Source organism: Anomaloglossus baeobatrachus, chromosome 2, assembly GCF_048569485.1.
Source record: "Anomaloglossus baeobatrachus isolate aAnoBae1 chromosome 2, aAnoBae1.hap1, whole genome shotgun sequence".
Classification (NCBI taxonomy): Eukaryota; Metazoa; Chordata; class Amphibia; order Anura; family Aromobatidae; genus Anomaloglossus; species Anomaloglossus baeobatrachus.
The window spans coordinates 781,090,036-781,111,570 of NC_134354.1; the positions used below are offsets into that span (position 1 = coordinate 781,090,036).

The 21,535-nt window shown below is 50.2% G+C and overlaps 2 protein-coding genes across 2 annotated transcripts in view; one reads left to right on the forward strand and one right to left on the reverse strand.

The window, feature by feature from the left end:
- The window catches only part of LOC142290039 (uncharacterized), a 218,899-nt gene that overhangs the window by 150,028 nt on the left and 47,336 nt on the right, over nt 1-21,535 (forward strand). The window contains exons 27-28 of the mRNA XM_075333986.1: nt 14,522-14,621; nt 15,377-15,571. Of these exons, the coding sequence (XP_075190101.1) occupies nt 14,522-14,621; nt 15,377-15,571 (295 nt within the window). The remainder of the gene's footprint in view (nt 1-14,521; nt 14,622-15,376; nt 15,572-21,535) is intronic.
- Nucleotides 1-21,535, reverse strand: part of EMSY (EMSY transcriptional repressor, BRCA2 interacting) — a 287,649-nt gene that overhangs the window by 10,694 nt on the left and 255,420 nt on the right. The gene's annotated exons all lie outside the window — the stretch shown is intronic.

Sequence of the window (21,535 nt, forward strand, 5' to 3'; positions counted from 1 at the left end):
GATCCTCAGGCCTTCGCAGCGGACGCTCTGGTTCAAGACTGGTCCCAGTTTCGTCTGTCCTACGTGTTTCCCCCTCTAGCTCTCTTGCCCAGAGTCCTGCGCAAGATCAGAATGGAGGGCCGTCGAGTCATCCTCATTGCTCCGGACTGGCCCAGGCGAGCTTGGTACCCAGACCTGCGCCATCTGTCCGTAGAGGTGCCGTGGCATCTTCCGTACCGTCCAGACCTTCTCTCACAAGGTCCGTTTTTCCGCCAGAATTCTACGGCTCTCAGATTGACGGCGTGGCTCTTGAGTCCTGGATCTTGACGGCTTCTGGTATTCCTCCTGAAGTCATTTCCACTATGACTCGGGCCCGGAAGTCTTACTCGGCCAAAATCTATCACAGGACTTGGAAAATTTTCCTGTCCTGGTGTCGCTCTTCCGGCCATGCTCCTTGGCCTTTTCTTCATCGTTCCTATGGGAGACCCAGACCATGGGTGTATAGCTTCTGCCTCCGGAGGACACACAAAGTACTACACTAAAAAGTGTAGCCCCTCCCTCCGAGCATATACACCCCCTGGATAACCAAATATAGCCAGTTCAATGCTTTGTGTTCAGGAGGCACACATCCACACATGCATTCTCATCTGATTTTGATTTTTGGAAAGAGTTTGAAGAAGATCAGCGGGTCCAAGCCTGGACTCCCGGCATGTCCCTTCTCACCCCACTGTGTCGGCGGTGTTGTTAAGGTTGATTTCAAGGCTGGAGCCTTACATGCCGCGCTCCTTCACCATCCCTCGGGCTCTGGCTTGAAGTGGGAGCCAGCACGGTTCTCCCTGCCTTGCAGGAGACCGGTCTCCATCCGCAGCCCTTTCAGGATCCTGCCGGACAGAGCACTCATCCCTCAGGGACCTGGCCCTGCGTCTCACAAGCTAAGTATCTGAGACGTTATTATTGGGGGTCCCTTGTACTTTATTGTTGGGGAGAGTGTGCTGTGTATCTATTGTGACATTTTTGGCCGGTTCTCTGGTGTTCACCTGAGAACCGCGCCGATGGTGCCTGCTCGCCGGCTGCATCGTTAAATTTAGGCCCCGGCTTCGCCTGAGGCCTAGTTTCGTTTTCACTGCCCCTGCATGCCAATCATGCAGAGGGACAGTGCTGCTCCGCCCAGCGACCGTTCGGCACAGGGGAGGGACACTCCTCTCTGAGGTAATATTCCCTCCCCTGTATATCTCCTTGGCCCTCCGGATCCCGCTCTTAGAGTAGGCCCCGCCCCCTCACCTCGCTCCGGCGCCATTTTATCAGCGTTCTTATGCATGTCTGCATAACCACATTGTGACAGCGATCGGCGCTGGCCATCTCACTGGGGGTCCGGGCTGTGGGATCTGGAGGGCACAGAGATGTCCCAATGTCAAACGGTCTGGCAAGCCACAACCTTCAGTTGTGGACCGGCTTATATACTCTGGGTATATACTCTGCTGGGGGTCATTCTGGCTCAGAGCCCCCACTTCAGCAGCATGTCTCACACGAGGAGCAAGGCTGCAAGGCTGTACTTAATATGCACTGCATGGACTTCCGGATCCTGTCCTGGCTGAGGTGGAAGCTTAGAGGAGAAGCTCCTGCCACCCCTCACAGAAACCGACTAAAAAAAGACCCCCCCGGACGAGCCACCAAACAGAGAGAAGCACAGGAGGTTACCTAAAGCAGACAGCTATGGAACGGTACCTCCTGAGAAGTGCTGGGAGCGGTGAGGCAGCCTGGAAAAGCTTTGATATGGACAAAGGAGAAGATAAGATAATGGCGCCGAGCCTGATGGGGGAGGAGCCTGAGCGCATGGTGAGAGACACAGAAAAGCAATCACAGAGCTGGAAGGGGAGAGATAAGGGAGATATGAGCAAGGAGTCACAGGAGGACACAGCAGGAGAGACGTGGATGCAAGGGACTGATGACTGTGGATCGCAATGGGAGGATGAAGGGGATATGGAGGCAGAGGGGAGAGAAGATGCAGACAAAGCAGGGCAGCTCAGAGACACAGCAGTGTTGGAGGATGAAACTGACAAACAGCACAGGGAGATTAATCCCACTCAGACTCACAGGAAGTCAAATGCAAGAATTCATAGTACCCCTTCCAAAGGAAACAAAAAGCAGCCTACTACACCAACATCACAAGCCTGCAAGCTACTGGGGGATGGAGGTGGTGGCCCAGTCCAGACAAAGAGAACTAAGAAAACAGCACCACCTGCAGGCCAAGACAAGTACACACAAAAGCTTAATGTGGACTATAAAAAACTGGCTGAAGAAGTGACATCACACTTGTCAAAAGAGGTTAAAGTGGCTATTGAGGCAGCCATACAAACATCATTAGCTAATATGCAAAAACAGATAAATGCCCATGCCTCTAGACTGGCAGAATCAGAGCAGAGAATATCTGACTCCGAGGAGACAATACTGGCTATGCAAGCACAAATAGCAGCTCTAGCAAAATCTAATGAATACTTGAAGGATAAAGCGGACGATTTGGAAAACAGATCGAGACGAAACAACCTACGTATAGTCGGGTTGCCAGAGTCTGTGTCGATTGGACAGTTGGATAATATATGCGAGTTGGAGCTACCGCAGGCCTTGGGCATAAAGGCGAAATTCAGAGTTGAAAGAGCCCACAGAGTGGGTCCACTGAGACACCAGGAGGCGAATAAGGGAGAGGGCCAAAACTCAAACAAGAATACCCCGATAAGAGCCAGGCAGGTGATTGTCAAGTACCTTGATTATAAGCATAAGGAGGAAATATTGAGGGCCTTTAGAGAACGAAAGCGTCCACTACAATATCAAGGCAACAGACTGCTAATTTTTGGGGATTATTCAGCGGAAGTATCCAGAAGGAGAAAAGAATTTACCAAAATTTGCTCATTTCTGTACAACAAAAAAGTAAAGTGCCAACTATTATACCCTGCTACACTGAAAGTTAGAAACCCCAATGGCTCGTTTGTATACTACAAGGACTACAAAGAAGCAGAAAACATTCTCATGGCAGAGCTCAACAAGACTAGGTCAGAAAGGCAAGAAAAAGGAGCTAGTGGAGAAGGGAATAATAGAAGAGGATCCCCCACAAGCTCAGGAAGAGATGTGGGACGTCTTGGGGGACAAAAGCAAGTCGAGACCAGGGAGGAAAGGAGGCCAAGCCCGGGTCGACAGCATAATTCTCGCCTGGAACACAGGAACCAACCCTTGGAGAGAAACCATGATACCTGAACTGGAACTCGCTCATTGTTTTTCCTTTTTTTGCCTGTTTTTTTTTTTTTTTTTTTTCTCTTCCCAAACAGGGAGAGGCGTTGAGGAGGATGCATTACGGAGAGAGGGTTGGGGAGGTGAGAGGAGGAGGGGGAAGGGAGAAAAGAGAGGAAAACATCCCAAAGTCTGGGTCCTCTTCCCCCCCCTCTTTTTTTTTTTTTTTTTTTTTTTTTTTTTTCTTTTTTTCTTTCTTTCTCCATCCTCTCTCCCCTTGGTCTTTTTTTCTTTTTCTCCTTTGTCCAGGAACATCATCCAAATTCAAATGAAGTGGGCCTGTTCTGGGCGGACTGATGGCTACCTGGAGTCAGAGATAAGTAGGACTGGAGAATCTTGCTGAGGTTTTGACATACTGTGCTAATTTTTGCATAATTTTCAAAGGCTTATTCAAGTTAGTCCGGGGATAGAACATATATTTTTTGGGGGGTGATTAGGGAGCTACATATTTTGGCTAGGAATAGGGGAGCTCACCAACGTGGCGGGAAGCGCCGTGGATTTCTCGGAAGGGAAAATATGTTTTACAGTTACATGCTTTTTGTTGTATTTGTTATATTTGCAAGGTGGGGAAAGGGAGTGTCGATTTTGTGGTACCAACTGTGATTCTAGTGTCGAACATCTAGTCTTTCTTGTTGCAGGGGCCCATAGGGGAGGGAGTAGTAAAAGCAGAATACACAGGTAAACATGATACAGATAACTACGTGGAATGTTAAAGGGCTGAGTTCACCTAACAAACGAGCAATGATATTGAGACATCTGAAAAGACTAAAGACAGACATTGCCTTATTACAGGAAACCCACTTGGGGGGGGAGGACTTTTTCCGCATGAAGAAACATTGGGTGGGCACCGTTTACGGGGCAGCGGCACAAGGTAGAAAAGCGGGCACTATGATTCTAATAAATAAACAATTCAGTCATGAGGTAGTGGCACATGAGGCAGACGACCATGGAAGGTGGCAGCACTTAACAATCGTTAGTCCAGCGGGTAAACTCAGTATTTATAATGTCTATGGCCCAAATTCACAACAAATCACATTTCGTGATGACATAAAGGCCACCATATTAGCAGATGGGGAGGCTAACATTATAGTGGGAGGCGATTTTAACACCGTCCCAGACTCAGCTGAAGATAGGAGGAGGGGCGAGGAGGGGACAGCTAATGTGGGCAGGAGTTTAGACAATAGGGATGTAACATTAGAAGACGTAGGACTGAAAGACATCTGGAGACTAACTCACCCACATGACAGAGAGTATACACACTTCTCTCACCCTCATGATAGCTGGTCACGTATTGATCAGTTCTGGATCTCGCAAGACTTACTGAGTGGAACGCAAGATTGTGTGATAGAGAATATGGTGATCTCTGATCATAGTCCGGTGAGATTGGGCATTAGAGAGAAATTCAGGAGAGGTACAGATATCATATGGAGATTCCCATCGTTCCTTCTCAGGCAAGATAATTTCCATAAGGTGCTACAGGAGTGGTGGGGAGAATTCGCAGAGGACAATAGGGAACATAGAGAGTCCCCAGTGATATTTTGGGAAACGGCAAAAGCGGTCCTAAGGGGCCGTCTGGTGGGGTACGCAGCCATGATCAAACGGAAAACCAATGAGAATTATAATTTCCATAGTGAAGCAGTACGGGTAGCATATACAAATTATGTGACAAATAGATCTCCCATGACAAAAGGCAGATGGCTGGAGGCAAAAGAGGGATTTGACGAATGGGCCAAAAAAAAGGAACAACTATTCTGGTCGCACAAGGAGGTTGACTTACATAGGTTTGGCAACAAGGCGGGAAGGATGTTGGCCAATCTGGCAAGGGGCAGCAGAAAGATGACAGTGATCTCTAAACTGAAAACAAAGGGGGGAGAGGTGACTACGGATCCTAAGGACATTAATAAACTGCTGGGAGATTGCTATAGAAAACTATATGGGTCAGGGAATAACGACATGACTGATGAGGCAGAGTGGCTAAGACAAGCCCAAATGCCTAGCTTGACGGAGGAAGATTTGAGTGCCTTAAACGCAGATATCACAGTAGAGGAGGTGACGAGAACAATTGGGGAGCTTAACACCAACAAGGCACCGGGACCTGACGGTTTCAATAGTGAATTCTATAAGGCTCTGAAGGATCTGATCTCGCCGGATCTAACCTCAGTCTTTAATGCTTTCCTGGGAGGGGCGGAAATACCCAAAAATTCCAACATAGCATATATTAAATTACTCCCCAAGGGAACCAAGGACCTGGATGATCCCTCTAGTTATAGACCTATATCGCTCATAAATCAGGATTTAAAAATTATGTCCAAGATCATGGCTAATAGACTGGCCGAGATCTTACCTAGGATCATTACGAATCACCAGGTGGGGTTTATTAAGGGGAGAAATGCCGTTACCAATATCCGAAAGACAATTCTAGTGGTAGACGCGGTTAGACTGGGTCTCACTGAGGGAGGGGCTAGACCTGCCCTAGTTACACTTGACGCAGAAAAAGCGTTTGATAATGTAAATTGGGGGTGGTTAGACAGGGTAATGGAGGCTATAGGGATTGTAGGCAAGATGAGACTTTACATTAGAAACCTTTATGCCAACTCGGGAGCTAGGGTACACACTCCGGGCTTTCTATCAGACGTGTTCCCTTTGATGAAGGGAACAAGACAGGGCTGCCCATTATCTCCTCTTTTATTCAACCTGGCAATCGAGCCGTTGTCAAGAATACTACAGGGACAAAATAGCTTTAAAGGAATCAAGATAAGGGGTTCAGAAGTAAAGACAGTGCTTTTTGCTGATGACATCATACTTTATATGGGGGACCCCGGTGCGGATTTGCCACAGACTCTTGCCTTGATTGAAAAATTTGGCTCATTCTCCGGTTTCAAACTGAACAAAAAAAAATGCGAGATCATGTTCCTAAAGGGGCATCATGGGACAATGGGGGGACAAATAAGGGATGGCTGCCTATGTGGAATTCCTATAGCACAATCTTCAATTAAATACCTGGGAGTGCATATAGGAAGATCGGTGGAAACAATCTATAACTTGAATTATGGACCGCTAATCAGGAAAATTATAGTTCAATTAAAGGGATGGAAAGGTCTGCCACTTCCATTACTGGCAAGATGCCACCTGATAAAAATGATGAGCTTTCCTAGGCTGCTGTATCCCTTCCAGACAATCCCGCTATTGCTAAAACTAAAGGATGTGAATAAGCTCAACTCCGCGTATACAGAATTTCTGTGGAGGGGAAGGAAACCCAGAATAAAGCTGCGTACGCTGATGAAGTCAGCAGAGGAGGGAGGTCTAAACTTTCCAGATGTCCAAGGGTATAATCTTGTATGTATCATGAGGCATGTAATTGATTGGGTGAGAGGAACGAGTAGGCACTCAGATCATGCGATGGAAACTAAATATGCGTCACCGTGGGATCTGACGTCCATTCTGCACTCCCCACTATCCAGGGTTGAAGGGCACATAAGGAACTCAATTATATTCCGAGACACCATGCTAACATGGAAGTCGGTAAGGAAAAAACTGGGGCTCTCATGGAAAGTGTCCAAGTACTTGAACCCCTGGGCATTCCCAAATTTTCCCCTGGGACGAGAAAACAAGCTATTTACTAGATGGAAAGAGAGGGGAGTCAGGAGAATGATAGATGTTATGAATGTGGAGGACAGGAGGTGGATGACAGGTCGGGAAGTGTTGGATAAGTACAACCTTAATAGCTCACATATCATCCAATATGAACAATTGAAACATGGAATAATAGGAGACCTGGGTGTGGTTGGAAGAGAGCTGAACAGAAGTTCGATTGATGAGTTACTGGAATGTGATGTAACAAGTATAAATGTCTCTAAAATTTATCGATCGCTAAGGGGGGTGCTTATCTCACGGGAGGATAGTCGGACTTTAAAAGCGTGGGGGAAACAATTGGGAAGGGAAGAAGTGGTGGATGATATACTGAAAGGATGGGTACAAGTGCGGAAACATATTACCAATGAGAGATGGAGAGACACTCAATTCAGAATTCTACATAGGGCCATTATAGGTTTCAACATACCAGGTAGGGATAGGTGGTGTCCTAAGTGTCAAAAAGAAAAAACGGATATGCTGCATGGGCTATGGGAATGTGAGACAATCGCTAGGTTCTGGAACCAAGTCAGACTATTTGCCCAGTCAACATGGGGAATTTTCAGCAAACTAGACTTAATGGTGTGGATTTTCCACTCCTTTGAGGGAGGAGTAGGAGGAGGACCGAGCACGCAGGAAAAGAGGAAATACGCAATAACGCATGACATAGCCATGATAGCTAAGCGTTGCATCTTAAAACACTGGATTCAAAGGGAGGGCCCATCCATAAAGGAGGTTGTGGGCGAACTACACAACCTTCTGAAGTGGGAAAAACTAGAAGCGGAGAGGGATAAAGATGGGTTGACAGCCAAGTTTTTTGTGAGATGGAGACATTTTATTGAAAGCCAATTCACACAGGGAGAAATAATTAACCTGATGGCACCTTTTGTTCACTCGGAGTGGTATATCCTGAGCGATATCCAGGACAGCCTGGGTAAACTGAGAATCACCTAGGAGGGGGCTCTGGCGGGAGGGGGAGACGAGACGGTTGGGAATACCAAGACACGCTAGCAAAATTGAAATCATTCAGGGACGACACAGAGATTTAACGAATTGTATTGCATATGTTATATTATATTTCATTACCTCTGTTTTGGTTTAATGTTACTGTATACTATCTTAAATCGAACAGCAACATGGAACTCCAAATTGGGGTATCACCCACCTCTATGTCACATTTTGTCAGACGAATGTTCTTCTTTTGCAATGATACTTGTCATGTTTTTACAAATTTGAAAAATCAATAAAAAACGTTTTGGGAAAAAAAAAAAAAAATATGCACTGCATGTAGGCTCGTACTGCCTGTACTGAGCACATAACCACATTGTGATGCCTGCTCTAACATGGTGGTGCCTCAGCCTGGAGGCTCATCCCCAGTGGTCCCTCCGGCTGCTCCGGCTCCAGTGGCTGAACCCCCGGCTTGGGTAGAATCCTTCTTTCCAGGGGACAGATGTCCCGGACACTGCTGAGCATGCATCAGCCCCCTCCTCAGGGCGCTTCTGCTGCTACGGCTCGCTCAGCAAAGCTCACAGAGGATTCTTCATCTGGCTCAGACCCCGTCCTCCTAAAATGGAGACGCAGGGTCCCCTCTCCTTCCTCATCCCGCGGCTCTGATTCACGAGCTGACTCGCAGGACAAGGAGGATGCCTTTACTGGGGGCTCGGACGCTACCTCCATGTACCCCATTGATCTGTCCGAAAGTGACGCAGATGCTAGTGATTTGATTGCGTCCATTAATTTTGTACTGGACCTCAATCCGCCTGTATCAGGGGAGCAACCCTCTCTGGCAGAAAAGCATCAGTATACCTTGCCTATGTAAACAAGGAGTGTGTTCCTTAACCACTCCAGTTTTCAGGCCACTGTGACCAAGCCCAGAGCCTGTCCTGACAGACGCTTCCCAAAGCGTGGTTCTGATGACAGTTTTCCGTTTCCACCAGAGGTGGTCAAGGAGTGGGCTCATTCACCACAGGTAGACCCTCCGGTGTCTAGACTCGCAGCCCGGAAAGTTGTATCAGTGGCTGATGGCAACTCGCTTAAGGATTCCAACCGCCATCTGTATATGAGGCGGCAGGGGCCTCGTGCTCCCCATCTTTTGCAGCAGTGTCTGCTTCAGAGCCATCTCTGCTTCTCTAGAGGAGATGCATTCCCTCACCAGGGACTCTATGCCCGAGATGGTTGCCTTAACTTCCAGGCTTCAGCCTTTTCATCCTATGCCATGTCTGCCATGCTGGAGGCTCCGCACTGCGGTGGCTTCGGCCAATTCTCTCGCTATCCACAGGATCTTGTAGCTTCGAGAGTGGAAGGCAGACGCTTCTTCAGAGAAGTACCTTGCTGGGCTCCCATTTGCTGGACCCAGGCTGTTCGGCGAACAACTGGATGAAATTATTCAGGAAGCTACTGGCGGGAAGAGTACTTCCATGCCACAAACCAAATCCATCCAGGGCAGGACCAATCGAGGTTTCGTTCCTTTCGTTCCTCCAACTGGTCATCCTCTAAGCCCTCCGCCTCGTCCGCTAACTCAGCCAAGGACCAAAAACCCAACTGGCGCACGAAGCCGCGACCTCAGAAGACGCAGGAGCTGCTGCCACTAAGGCAGCCTCCTCTTGACTATCTGGCCGCGCCAGCAACGTCCTTGGTCGGTGGCAGGCTCTCCCGCCTGGCGACATGTGGTTTCAACACGTCTCCGATCAGTGGGTGCGGAATATCATCTCCCACGGCTACAGGATAGAATTCTATCCAGCCCGCCAAACGGATTTTTTCTGTTAACTCCCCCCTGCTTCAAGGCCGCCGCCTTCTCTCAGGACGTGGCATCCTCGCAGGCCAACGGAGTAATTGTACCGATTCCCGCCTGGGAACGGTTCAGAGGTTTCTACTCAAATCTCTTCCTAGTCCCCTAAATGGACGGTTCCTTCCGGCCCATCCTGGATCTCAGGCTTCTCAACAAGCATGTTCAGGTGCGGCATTTTCGCATGGAGTCTCTGCGATCAGTCATTGCCTCAATGACCAAAGGAGATTCCTTGCATCCTCGACATCAGACATGCCTATCTGCATGTGCCAATTGCAGTTTCACACCAGCGTTGGCTACGTTTTGCAATCAGAGAGGAACATTTCCGATTCGTGGCTCTTCCCTTCGGGTTAGCCACGGTCCCTCGAGTATTCATCAGGGTCATGGCAGCTGTGGTTGCGGTTCTGCACCTCCAAGGGTTGGCATCCCTTTTCCTGGACGGCCTTCTAGTCAAGGCTTCATCCAGTGCAGACCGTCAGCGGAGTGCTTCGCTCACTCTCGCCACTCTAGTCCAATTCGGGTGGCTTGTCTTTTCCCAAGTCCACTCTGACTCCGACCCAAAAGATCACGTACCTAGGGATGCAATTCGAGACTCTGCAGGCACTTGTGAAGCTGCCCTTAGTAAAACAGCAGTCCCTTCACTAGCGGTGCGCTCTTGCTGAGGCCCCGCCGTCATTCCATCAGGCACCTAATGCAGGTGCTGGGTCAGATGGTGGCGTCAATGGAAGCGGTTCCCTTGCCCAGTTCCATCTGCGTCCTCTGCATCTGGACATTCTCCGCTGTTGGGACAGACTTCCTCCTTGCACTGGTTAGTGGCTCTGTCGCCACAGACCAGGGGCTCCCTTCAGTGGTGGCTTCGGCCCCTCTCTCTTCAGGGACGCTCCTTCCTGGCCCCGTCCTGGGTGATCCTCACCACGGATGCCAGTCTATCCGGCTGGGGAGCAGTATATCTCCACCACAGAGCGCAGGGCACTTGGACTCCGTCCGAATCAGCCCTCTCGATCAATGTGCTGGAAATCAGAGCTGTGCTTCTAGCTCTCTTGGTCTTTCACCAAGTTGGCGGGCAAGCACATTCGAGTCCAGTCAGGCAACGCCACTGCGGTTGCCTACATCAACCACCAGGGCGTGACACTCAGCCGCCTGGCAACGTTGAAGGTTCAACGCATCCTTCAGTGGACGGAGGATTCCAGGTCCACCACATCTGCAATCTACAACCCAGGCGTGGAAAACTGGGAGGCAGATTATCTCAGCCGTCAAACCGTGGACAGCGGCGAGTGGGCTCTGCACCCGGCAGTGTTTCGGTCAATCTGCCGCACTTGGGGCACTCCGGAAGTGGATCTTCGCTCCCACGATCCTCAGCCCTTGGCAGCAGACGCGCTGGTTCAAGATTGGTCCCAGTTTCGTCTGTCTTGCGTGTTTCCCCCTCTAGCTCTTGCCCAGAGTCCTGCGCAAGATCAGAATGGAGGGCTGTCGGGTCATTCTCATTGCTCCAGACTGGCCCAGGCGAGCTTGGTACCCTGACCTGCTCCATCTGTCCGTTGAGGTGCTGTGGCATCTCCCGGACCGTCCAGACCTTCTCTCACAAGGTCCGTCTTTCCGCCAGAATTCTGCGGCTCTCAGATTGACGGCGTGGCTCTTGAGTCCTAGATCTTGACGACTTCTGGTATCCCTCCTGAAGTCATCTCCTTTATGACTCTGGCTCGGAAGTATTCCTTGGCCAAAATCTATCACAGGACCTGGAGAATTTTCCTGTCCTGGTGTCACCCTTCCGGCCATGCTTCTTGGCCTTTTTCCTTGCCGACCCTTCTGTCCTTTCTACAGTCCGGTCTGCAGCTAGGACTAACCCTCAAGGGACAGGTCTCGGCTCTGCCAGTGTTGTTCCAGCGGCGTATCGCCCGGCTGGCTCAGGTGCACTCCTTCATACAGGGCGCATCTCACATCATGCCGCCTTCCGGCGGTCTTTGGATCCCTGGGACCTTAATCTGGTCCTCACGGCTTCCAGAAACCCCCCTTTGAGCCTCTTAGTGAGGTTTCTTTGTCTCGTCTTTCACAGAAAGTGGTCTTTCTGGTGGCAATAACTTCCCTCGGGAGAGTCTCTGATTTGGCTGCACTCTCTTCGGAGTCACCTTTTTTTAGTTTTTTATCAAAACAAGGTGGTTCTCCGTCCGACTCCGGACTTCCTCCCTAAGGTGGTTTCTCCTTCCACCTTAACCAGGACATTTCCCTGCCTTCCTTTTGTCCGGCTCCTGTTCATCGCTTTGAAAAAGCGTTGCATACTCTGGATCTGGTGCGGGCGCTCCGGATCTATGTGTCTCGCACCGCTGTTCTTAGGCGGTGCACCTCTCTTTTTGTGCTGACCACAGGTCGGCGTAAGGGCCTCTCTGCTTCTAAGCCGACCCTAGCTTGTTGGATTGGGTCGGCCATTTCCGATGCCTACCAGTGTACTCGAGTGCCTCCCCCGCCGGGGATCAAGGCACACTCGACCAGAGCTGTCGGTGCCTCTTGGGTTTCAGGCACCAGGCTACGGCTCAGCAGGTCTGTCAGACTGCCACTTGGACTAGTCTGCATGCCTTTTCGAAGCACTACCAAGTGCATGCTCATGCTTCGGCAGATGCGAGCCTGGGCAGACGCACCCTTCAGGCGGCTGTCGCCCATTTGTGAAGTTAGGTTCCGCCTACTTCTCAGTTTTCTGTTTATTCCCACCCATGGACTGCTTTGAGACGTCCCATGGTCTGGGTCTCCCATAGGAACGATGAAGAAAAAGAGAATTTTGTTTACTTACCGTAAATTCTTTTTCTTATAGTTCCGTAATGGGAGACCCAGCACCCTCCCTGTTGCCTGTTGGCAGTTTCTTGTTCCGCGTGTTATCACCGGCTGTTGTTGTAGACAGAGGCTCCGGTTGTTCCGGTTCTTGCTCTATCTCTACTTGTGGGTGGATGTCCTCCTTCAGCTTTTGCACTAAACTGGCTATATTTGGTTATCCAGGGGGTGTATATGCTCGGAGGGAGGGGCTACACTTTTTAGTGTAGTACTTTGTGTGTCCTCCGGAGGCAGAAGCTTATACACCCATGGTCTGGGTCTCCCATTACGGAACTATAAGAAAAAGAATTTACGGTAAGTAAACAAAATTCTCTTTTTTCCTTGCCGACCCTTCTGTCCTTTCTACAGTCCGGTCTGCAGCTAGGACTGTCCCTCAATTCTCTCAAGGGACAAGTCTCGGCTCTGTCAGTGCTGTTCCAGCGGCGTATCGCCCGGCTGGCTCAGGTCCGCACCTTCATGCAGGGCGCGTCTCACATCATTCCGCCTTACCGGCGGCCTTTGGATCCCTGGGACCTCAATTTGGTCCTCACGGCCTTGCAGAAACCCCCCTTTGAGCCTCTTAGGGAGGTTTCTTTGTTTCGTCTTTCACAGAAAGTGGTCTTTCTAGTGGCCATAACTTCCCTCAGGAGAGTCTCTGATTTGGCTGCGCTCTCTTCGGAGTCACCTTTTTTGGTTTTTCATCAAGACAAGGTGGTTCTCCGTCCGACTCCGGACTTTTTCCCTAAGGTGGTTTCTCCTTTCCACCTTAACCAGGACATTACCCTGCCTTCCTTTTGTCCGGCTCCTGTTCATCGCTTTGAAAAAGCGTTGCATACTCTGGATCTGGTGCGGGCGCTCCGGATCTATGTGTCTCGCACCGCTGCTCTTAGGCGGTGCACCTCTCTTTTTGTCCTAACCACAGGTCGGCGTAAGGGCCTCTCTGCTTCTAAGCCGACCTTAGCCCGTTGGATTAGGTCGACCATTTCCGATGCCTACCAGTGTTCTCAGGTGCCTCCCCCGCCGGGGATCAAAGCACACTCGACCAGAGCTGTCGGTGCCTCTTGGGCTTTCAGGCACCAGGCTACGGCTCAGCAGGTCTGTCAGGCTGCCACTTGGACTAGCCTGCATACCTTTTCAAAGCACTACCAAGTGCATGCTCATGCTTCGGCAGATGCGAGCCTGGGCAGACGCACCCTTCAGGCGGCTGTCGCCCATTTGTGAAGTTAGGTTCCGCCTACTTCTCAGTTTTCTGTTTATTCCCACCCATGGACTGCTTTGAGACGTCCCATGGTTTGGGTCTCCCATAGGAACGATGAAGAAAAAGAGAATTTTGTTTACTTACCGTAAATTCTTTTTCTTATAGTTCCGTATTGGGAGACCCAGCACCCTCCCTGTTGCCTGTTGGCAGTTTCTTGTTCCGCGTGTTATCACCGGCTGTTGTCGTGGACAGAGTCTCCGGTTGTTCCGGTTCTTGCTCCGTTTTTACTTGTGGGTGGCTATTCTCCTTCAGCTTTTGCACTAAACTGGCTAGATCTGGTTCTCCAGGGGGTGTATAGGCTCAGAGGGAGGAGCTACACTTTTTAGTGTAGTACTTTGTGTGTTCTCCGGAGGCAGAAGCTATACACCCAATGTCTGGGTCTCCCAATACGGAACTATAAGAAAAAGAATTTACGGTAAGTAAACAAAATTCTCTTTTTTTCATTATTGGACGTGTAGGGGCTTATTCACATGATGTTTACGTCCTCCGCAATGTCTGGCCCGACTTCAGGTCCTCTGACCTGCACTATGTCCTTGGAGGCGTACGTGACCTCTAGTTTGGGTAAGGAGACCCATCCTCAGAGTGATATTGTATCCTGAGCTGTAAACGCTCCTGTATGTTTGTGTTACTGAGCGCTCAGTGGTGGAGAGGAGCTGTCACCACCGTTCTCTCATGGGTAATCGTATGATTCCCATCACTTCAGCACTTCAGGCAGTAAGCTATACATTATGACTGACAATGTTATATTCAGGAATAGACAATAACTTTACTCCTTATTTTTTGGGCAGAGCACATTTCAGCCGCTCCATCCAGAGGTGGACGCCTCAGGCCTTCATGATGGACCCGACCAATCCTCAGTCTCCATGTCTTTATCACAGCAATTTGCAGGTAACCAAATCCTGCCATTACATTCAGATGAGTGGGAAGAGGCTCCCACCGCTCGGCCCGGAGGCGGTGGAGGGGCCGGCCGCTTGGCCCGGAGGCGGTGGAGGGGCCGGCCGCTCGGCCCGGAGGCGGTGGAGGGGCCGGCCGCTCGGCCCGGAGGCGGTGGAGGGGCCGGCCGCTCGGCCCGGAGGCGGTGGAGGGGCCGGCCGCTCGGCCCGGAGGCGGTGGAGGGGCCGGCCGCTCGGCCCGGAGGCGGTGGAGGGGCCGGCCGCTCGGCCCGGAGGCGGTGGAGGGGCCGGCCGCTCGGCCAGGAGGCGGTGGAGGGGCCGGCCGCTCGGCCCGGAGGCGGTGGAGGGGCCGGCCGCTCGGCCCGGAGGCGGTGGAGGGGCCGGCCGCTCGGCCCGGAGGCGGTGGAGGGGCCAATCCTTGATCAGCAGATATCTGGGAGAAAAAGACAAGTGGCTCCTGCCAAAATTAACCGTTTCTAGTGGCATTAATCTAATATGTGCGACCACCTTACAAGTAAAGCCCCTTCAATCTGAGGAACGGTCAGGACCCAGTCCGGCCACTGATGGAGGTAGATGCTGACTGTATAACACAGCCGGCATCCTCCAAGTATGGAGCCAGTTCAGCTTTTCATACACTCTGTGTCTAAGGCGACCGATGCAGGGAGAGGGACATATATATCGGGGGAGCAGAGGCGCCCCTAAAGTGCCTGATTTGTAACCTGTTATTTGTGTGTGTGTGTGTCTTTACAGAAATGAGTCTTGAGTTCACGTCCACTCCGGGAAATCTGCAAGAAGCCTTAATGAGGAAGAAGAGACATTTCATTCAGAATTCTGCACAAAGAGTCCAAGAAATGAAGACGAAAGACAGACGAGCAGAGGAGGAGGGTCCAATGCCTGACCTGTCCGCTGTGTCAGTCTTCCCGGGCGACCCGCAGGCCGGCTCTGGTGAGATCTTTTACCCCAGCTCGAAAACAGTACACATCAACCCAAACAAGATCCTGCGTGTCCATTAATAAAGAAGTCCTGAGTACACCATATTAAGCAGCGTGTGCTGTATTGATTTCCCTAGAGCTCATAAAACAATTGTTATTCGGAGTTCAAAAGGCACAGAAGGAGTGGATTTTGCTCTCAAACGGTTTCTTTATAAAGAATTAGAAATATTTTAATGGGTTTTCTTAGATTAGACAATGCAGTCTATTTTTATTTTCCCCAAAACAGCACCAACTTGGTCTATAGACCATGTCTGTATTGCATTATTCATAGCTGCAATGCTACACACATGCAGCAGGCTCTCAGGTTGTCTCGTAATGGGGTTATTCCCATGTTCATAAATAGCTATTGTTGGATAGTTCTTGTAAAGCCAAGCAATTTTGCTATTTACTGCCTATTAAAATTTTCAGTCGTTCTTGAGATATTAACACTTGTTTACAGCTCTATGCCTTTTGAACTCCAAATTAATAAGATTTGTTTTACGAGCGCTCAGGAAATCAATACAGCACACACACTATGATGTACTGAAAGATTTCTCCTTTATTAGTACATGTGACCAGCTTAGGGTCACAAACAAAGGACAAGTCCCCTCTGACCTATGAACCAATAAGAGCAGTAGGGGCGTGAACAGAAATTTAAACCCCCTCCCCCCTCATCAGCGTTAGCTGAGCCCTATGACCTCATTAGCTAGAAGACAATATGGAAACTATAAGAACAAAATTAACTTTGTTCTCTCACAAGGCCGACCACCGCTGCTAGACCGCAAAACACACAGTGCTTACAAGCTCATTTCTGTTGAGATTGTAAGCACAGTTGTTAGCTGTCCAGGATCGTTGGAGCACGCAGTTTACCTCCTCATCCCGCTTTAACGCGCTGTTTAGAATCTAGACTGCAGCGGTGGTCGGTCTCCAAGGCAACGAGCAGTAAACAGTGTTAATATCTCAAGAAGGGCTGCAAATTTTAATAAGCTGTAAATTGAAAAACTGCTTTTTTTACAGTCTCTATTACCCATTTATGATGGCTATATATATATATATATATATATATATATATATATATATATATATATAATCATATATATATATATATATATATATATATATATATATATATATATATATATATAATCATATATATATAATCATATATATATATATATATATATATATATATATATATATATATATATATAATCATATATAATATATAATCTAATATATATATAATATATATAATCTAATATATATAATCTAATATATATATAATATATAATCTAATATATATATATATATATATATATATATATCTAATATATATAATCTAATATATATATATATATATATATATATAATATATATCTAATATATATATATATATCTAATATATATATTCTAATATATATATATATATATATATATATATTCTAATATATATATATATATATATATATATATATATATATAATCTAATATATATAATCTAATATATATATATATATATATGTATATAATATATATACCGTATTTTTCGCTTTATAAGACGCACCTGATTATAAGACGCACCCCCAAATTTGGTGAAGGAATAGAGAATTTTTTAATAAATGGGGTCCGTCTTATAATGCCAGTGTCCGTCTAACAAATAATATAGGGTATATGTCCCTCATAGCCCCCTCATCCTAAAATTAGCCCCCTTAATCTGGATATGGCCACCTTATATTGAACACGTCCCCCAGTGATGCCACATTTCCCCTATGGCTGGCACACATCCTCTATGGCAGGCAGACAGGGCCACTGTGGCAGGCAGACAGGGCCACTGTGGCAGGCAGACAGGGCCACTGTGGCAGGCAGACAGGGCCACTGTGGCAGGCAGACAGGGCCACTGTGGCAGGCAGACAGGGCCACTGTGGCAGGCAGACAGGGCCACTGTGGCAGGCAGACAGGGCCACTGTGGCAGGCAGACAGGGCCACTGTGGCAGGCAGACAGGGCCACTGTGGCAGGCAGACAGGGCCACTGTGGCAGGCAGACAGGGCCACTGTGGCAGGCAGACAGGGCCACTGTGGCAGGCAGACAGGGCCACTGTGGCAGGCAGACAGGGCCACTGTGGCAGGCAGACAGGGCCACTGTGGCAGGCAGGCAGGGCCACATCACCCTCTGTGGCAGGCAGGCAGGGCCACATCACCCTCTGTGGCAGGCAGGCAGGGCCACATCACCCTCTGTGGCAGGCAGGCAGGGCCACATCACCCTCTGTGGCAGGCAGGCAGGGCCACATCACCCTCTGTGGCAGGCAGGCAGGGCCACATCACCCTCTGTGGCAGGCAGGCAGGGCCACATCACCCTCTGTGGCAGGCAGGCAGGGCCACATCACCCTCTGTGGCAGGCAGGCAGGGCCACATCACCCTCTGTGGCAGGCAGGCAGGGCCACATCACCCTCTGTGGCAGGCAGGCAGGGCCACATCACCCTCTGTGGCAGGCAGGCAGGGCCACATCACCCTCTGTGGCAGGCAGGCAGACAGGGCCACATCACCCTCTGTGGCATATCTCCCCCATGTTGCTGCTTTTAGAAAAATAAACTCTTCTTCGGCGCTCCATTGGGAGACCCAGACGATTGGGTGTATAGCTACTGCTTCCGGAGGCCACACAAAGCATTACACTAAAAAGTGTAAGGCCCCTCCCCTTCTGGCTATACACCCCCCGTGGGATCACGGGCTGCTCAGTTTTCAAGCTTTGTGCGAAGGAGGTCAGACATCCACGCATAGCTCCACTGTTTAGTCAGCAGCAGCTGCTGACTATGTCGGATGGAAGAAAAGAGGGCCCATACTAGGGCCCCCAGCATGCTCCCTTCTCACCCCACTCTTGTCGGCGGTGTTTGTTAAGGTTGAGGTACCCATTGCGGGTACGGAGGCTGGAGCCCACATGCTGCTTTCCTTCCCCATCCCCCTGAAGGGCTCTGGGGAAGTGGGATCTTACCGGCCTCCAGACTCTGAGGCCGGGCTCCATCCACAGACCCGGAGATCCTGCTGGATACGGAGCTGAGTGCCGTCAGGGACAAGGCCCTGCAACATTCAGGTACTCTGTGTCCCCGTACAGACAGGCACAGACACACGCCAGAGTTGCTGGGTGTTCTAGTGCGCCGGGGACAGTAGCGCTGCGCGCCTGGGTCTTATTCACTACAGCTTAGCTGAGTGACTTTCTGTGTTGGGAACTACCGCGCCGACCGCCCCTGGAGCGGCGGCGCGGCTGAGGCTTGTAGTGCGCCGGGGACTCGCGCTGACCGTGCTTTTACGACGGCAGCGCTCATAAATCTAGTCCCCGGCTTTTGCGGCCTAGCTCCGTTTCGTTCCCGCCCCCAACCCTGTCAATCACGGAAGGGGAGAGACGCTGTACAATCAGTCAGCGCCGAGGGCTGGAGTCTTATTTACATACTCCAGCCCCCTCACTGGGCACAGTGGGACGCCAGTTTCCCGCACTGTGTCTGAACACGCCCACGGACCGTCCCTCTTCACAGGACGCTGGCAGCCATTCCTGCATGCAGTCTGAGCTGGAGAACGGACATAGCCCTGGGAGACCCAGACAAGGGATTCTGGCGACCACACACCCGCTGTTAAGCGGGCGGTAAGCAGCACAAAAGTGCTGACCCCACTAGTGCCACAGTGTTATTTAGTGTACTTTTTGTCTGTACCTATATATTGCACTGTACGGTCGCTTCTTGGCTTATACCCTATTGCTCTGAGGAGACAACAGCATGTCATCCGCAAAAAGCAAGGGTGCCAAGGCACAGGCTTTATATGCTGCTTGTACCGCATGTGGGGCTGATCTACCGGCAGGTTCCACTGACCCCCATTGTGTGCAATGTTCGGTCCCTGTGCCACTTCGTCAGCCGGAGTCTATGGTGGTAGTGGCCCAGGCAGAGACGCCTGTGAACCCTGCCCCAGTGACGGGGACAGAGTTTGCAGTTTTTGCTGATAAGATGTCTGTGACTATGACAAAAATTCTTGAAACTTTGCAGTCCAGGCCGGTCACTCAGACCATGGACACTGTTGATGCAATGTTCCCCGGTCCCCCTCAGTTGGAACTAGTCCAGGCTACAAGGGGGTCTCAGGCATCACAGGCTGAAGGCTCTGACTCGGACGACAGTCCCAGGCAGCCTAAGCGAGCTCGCTGGGAAAGACCCTCGACGTCATCACACTGGTCAGGGTCTCAGCGAGAGGCTTCTCTGTATGATGAGGCAGAGGTAGCTGATCAGGAGTCTAATCCTGAGACCGCTCTCAATCTGGATACTCCTGATGGTGACGCTATGGTAAATGATCTTATAGCGGCCATCAATAGACTGTTGGATATTTCTCCCCCAGCCCCTTCAGCGGAGGAGGCAGCTGCACAGCAGGAGAAATTCCATTTCAGGTATCCCAAGCGTAAATTGAGTACTTTTCTGGACCACTCTGACTTCAGAGAATCAATCCAGAAACACCATACTCATCCAGACAAGCGTTTCTCCAAACGTCTTAAGGATACACGTTATCCCTTTCCCCCTGACGTGGTCAAACGCTGGACCCAGTGTCCAAAAGTGGACCCCCCAATCTCCAGGCTTGCGGCTAGGTCCATAGTTGCAGTGGAAGATGGGGCTTCACTAAAAGATGCCAATGACAGACAGATGGACCTTTGGTTGAAATCGGTCTATGAAGCTATCGGCGCGTCGTTTGCTCCAGCATTCGCGGCCGTGTGGGCACTCCAAGCTATTTCAGCTGGTCTGGAGCAGGTGGACTCTCTCATACGTCCATCAGTGCCGCAAGTGGCGTCATTAACCTCGCAAATGTCTGCGTTTGCGACTTACGCTATCAATGCGGTCCTAGACTCCACGAGCCGTACCTCAATGGCGTCCGCCAACTCTGTGGTTTTGCGCAGAGCCTTGTGGTTAAAGGAATGGAAAGCAGATTCTGCTTCCAAAAAATGCTTAACCAGTTTGCCATTATCTGGAGACAGACTGTTTGGTGAGCAATTGGCGGAAATCATTAAACAGTCCAAGGGTAAGGATTCTTCCTTACCCCAGCCCAGATCAAGCAAACCTCAACAGAGGAGAGGACAGTCGAGGTTTCGGTCCTTTCGAGGCTCGGGCAGGGCCCAATTCTCCTCGTCCAAGGGGACTCAGAAGGAGCAGAGGAGCTCAGATTCCTGGCGGGCTCACTCACGCCCAAAGAAAGCAACCGGAGGAACCGCTTCCAAGGCGGCTGCCTCATGACTTTCGGCCTCCTCCCTCCGCATCATCGGTCGGTGGCAGACTCTCCCGCTTTTGCGACATTTGGCTGCCACAGGTCAAGGACCGGTGGGTAACAGACGTTTTGTCCCACGGGTACAGGATAGAGTTCAGTTCTCGTCCTCCGCCTCGGTTCTTCAGAACTTCCCCACATCCCGACCGAACCGATGCCCTTCTGCAGGCGGTATGCTCTCTAAGGGCAGAAGGAGTGGTGATCCCTGTTCCTCTTCAGGAACGAGGTCAAGGTTTTTACTCCAATCTGTTTGTGGTGCCAAAAAAGGACGGCTCGTTCCGTCCTGTTCTGGACCTAAAACTGCTCAACAAGCACGTAAAAACCAGGCGGTTCCGGATGGAATCCCTCCGCTCCGTCATTGCCTCAATGTCTCAAGCAGATTTTCTAGCATCAATAGACATCAAAGATGCTTATCTCCACGTGCCGATTGCTCCAGAGCACCAGCGTTTTCTACGCTTCGTGATAGAAGACGACCATCTTCAGTTCGTAGCCCTGCCCTTCGGTCTGGCGACAGCCCCACGGGTTTTCACCAAGGTCATGGCAGCAGTGGTAGCAGTCTTGCACTCTCAGGGACACTCGGTGATCCCTTACTTAGACGATCTGCTTGTCAAGGCACCGTCTCAAGAGGCATGCCAACACAGCCTAAACATTGCGCTGG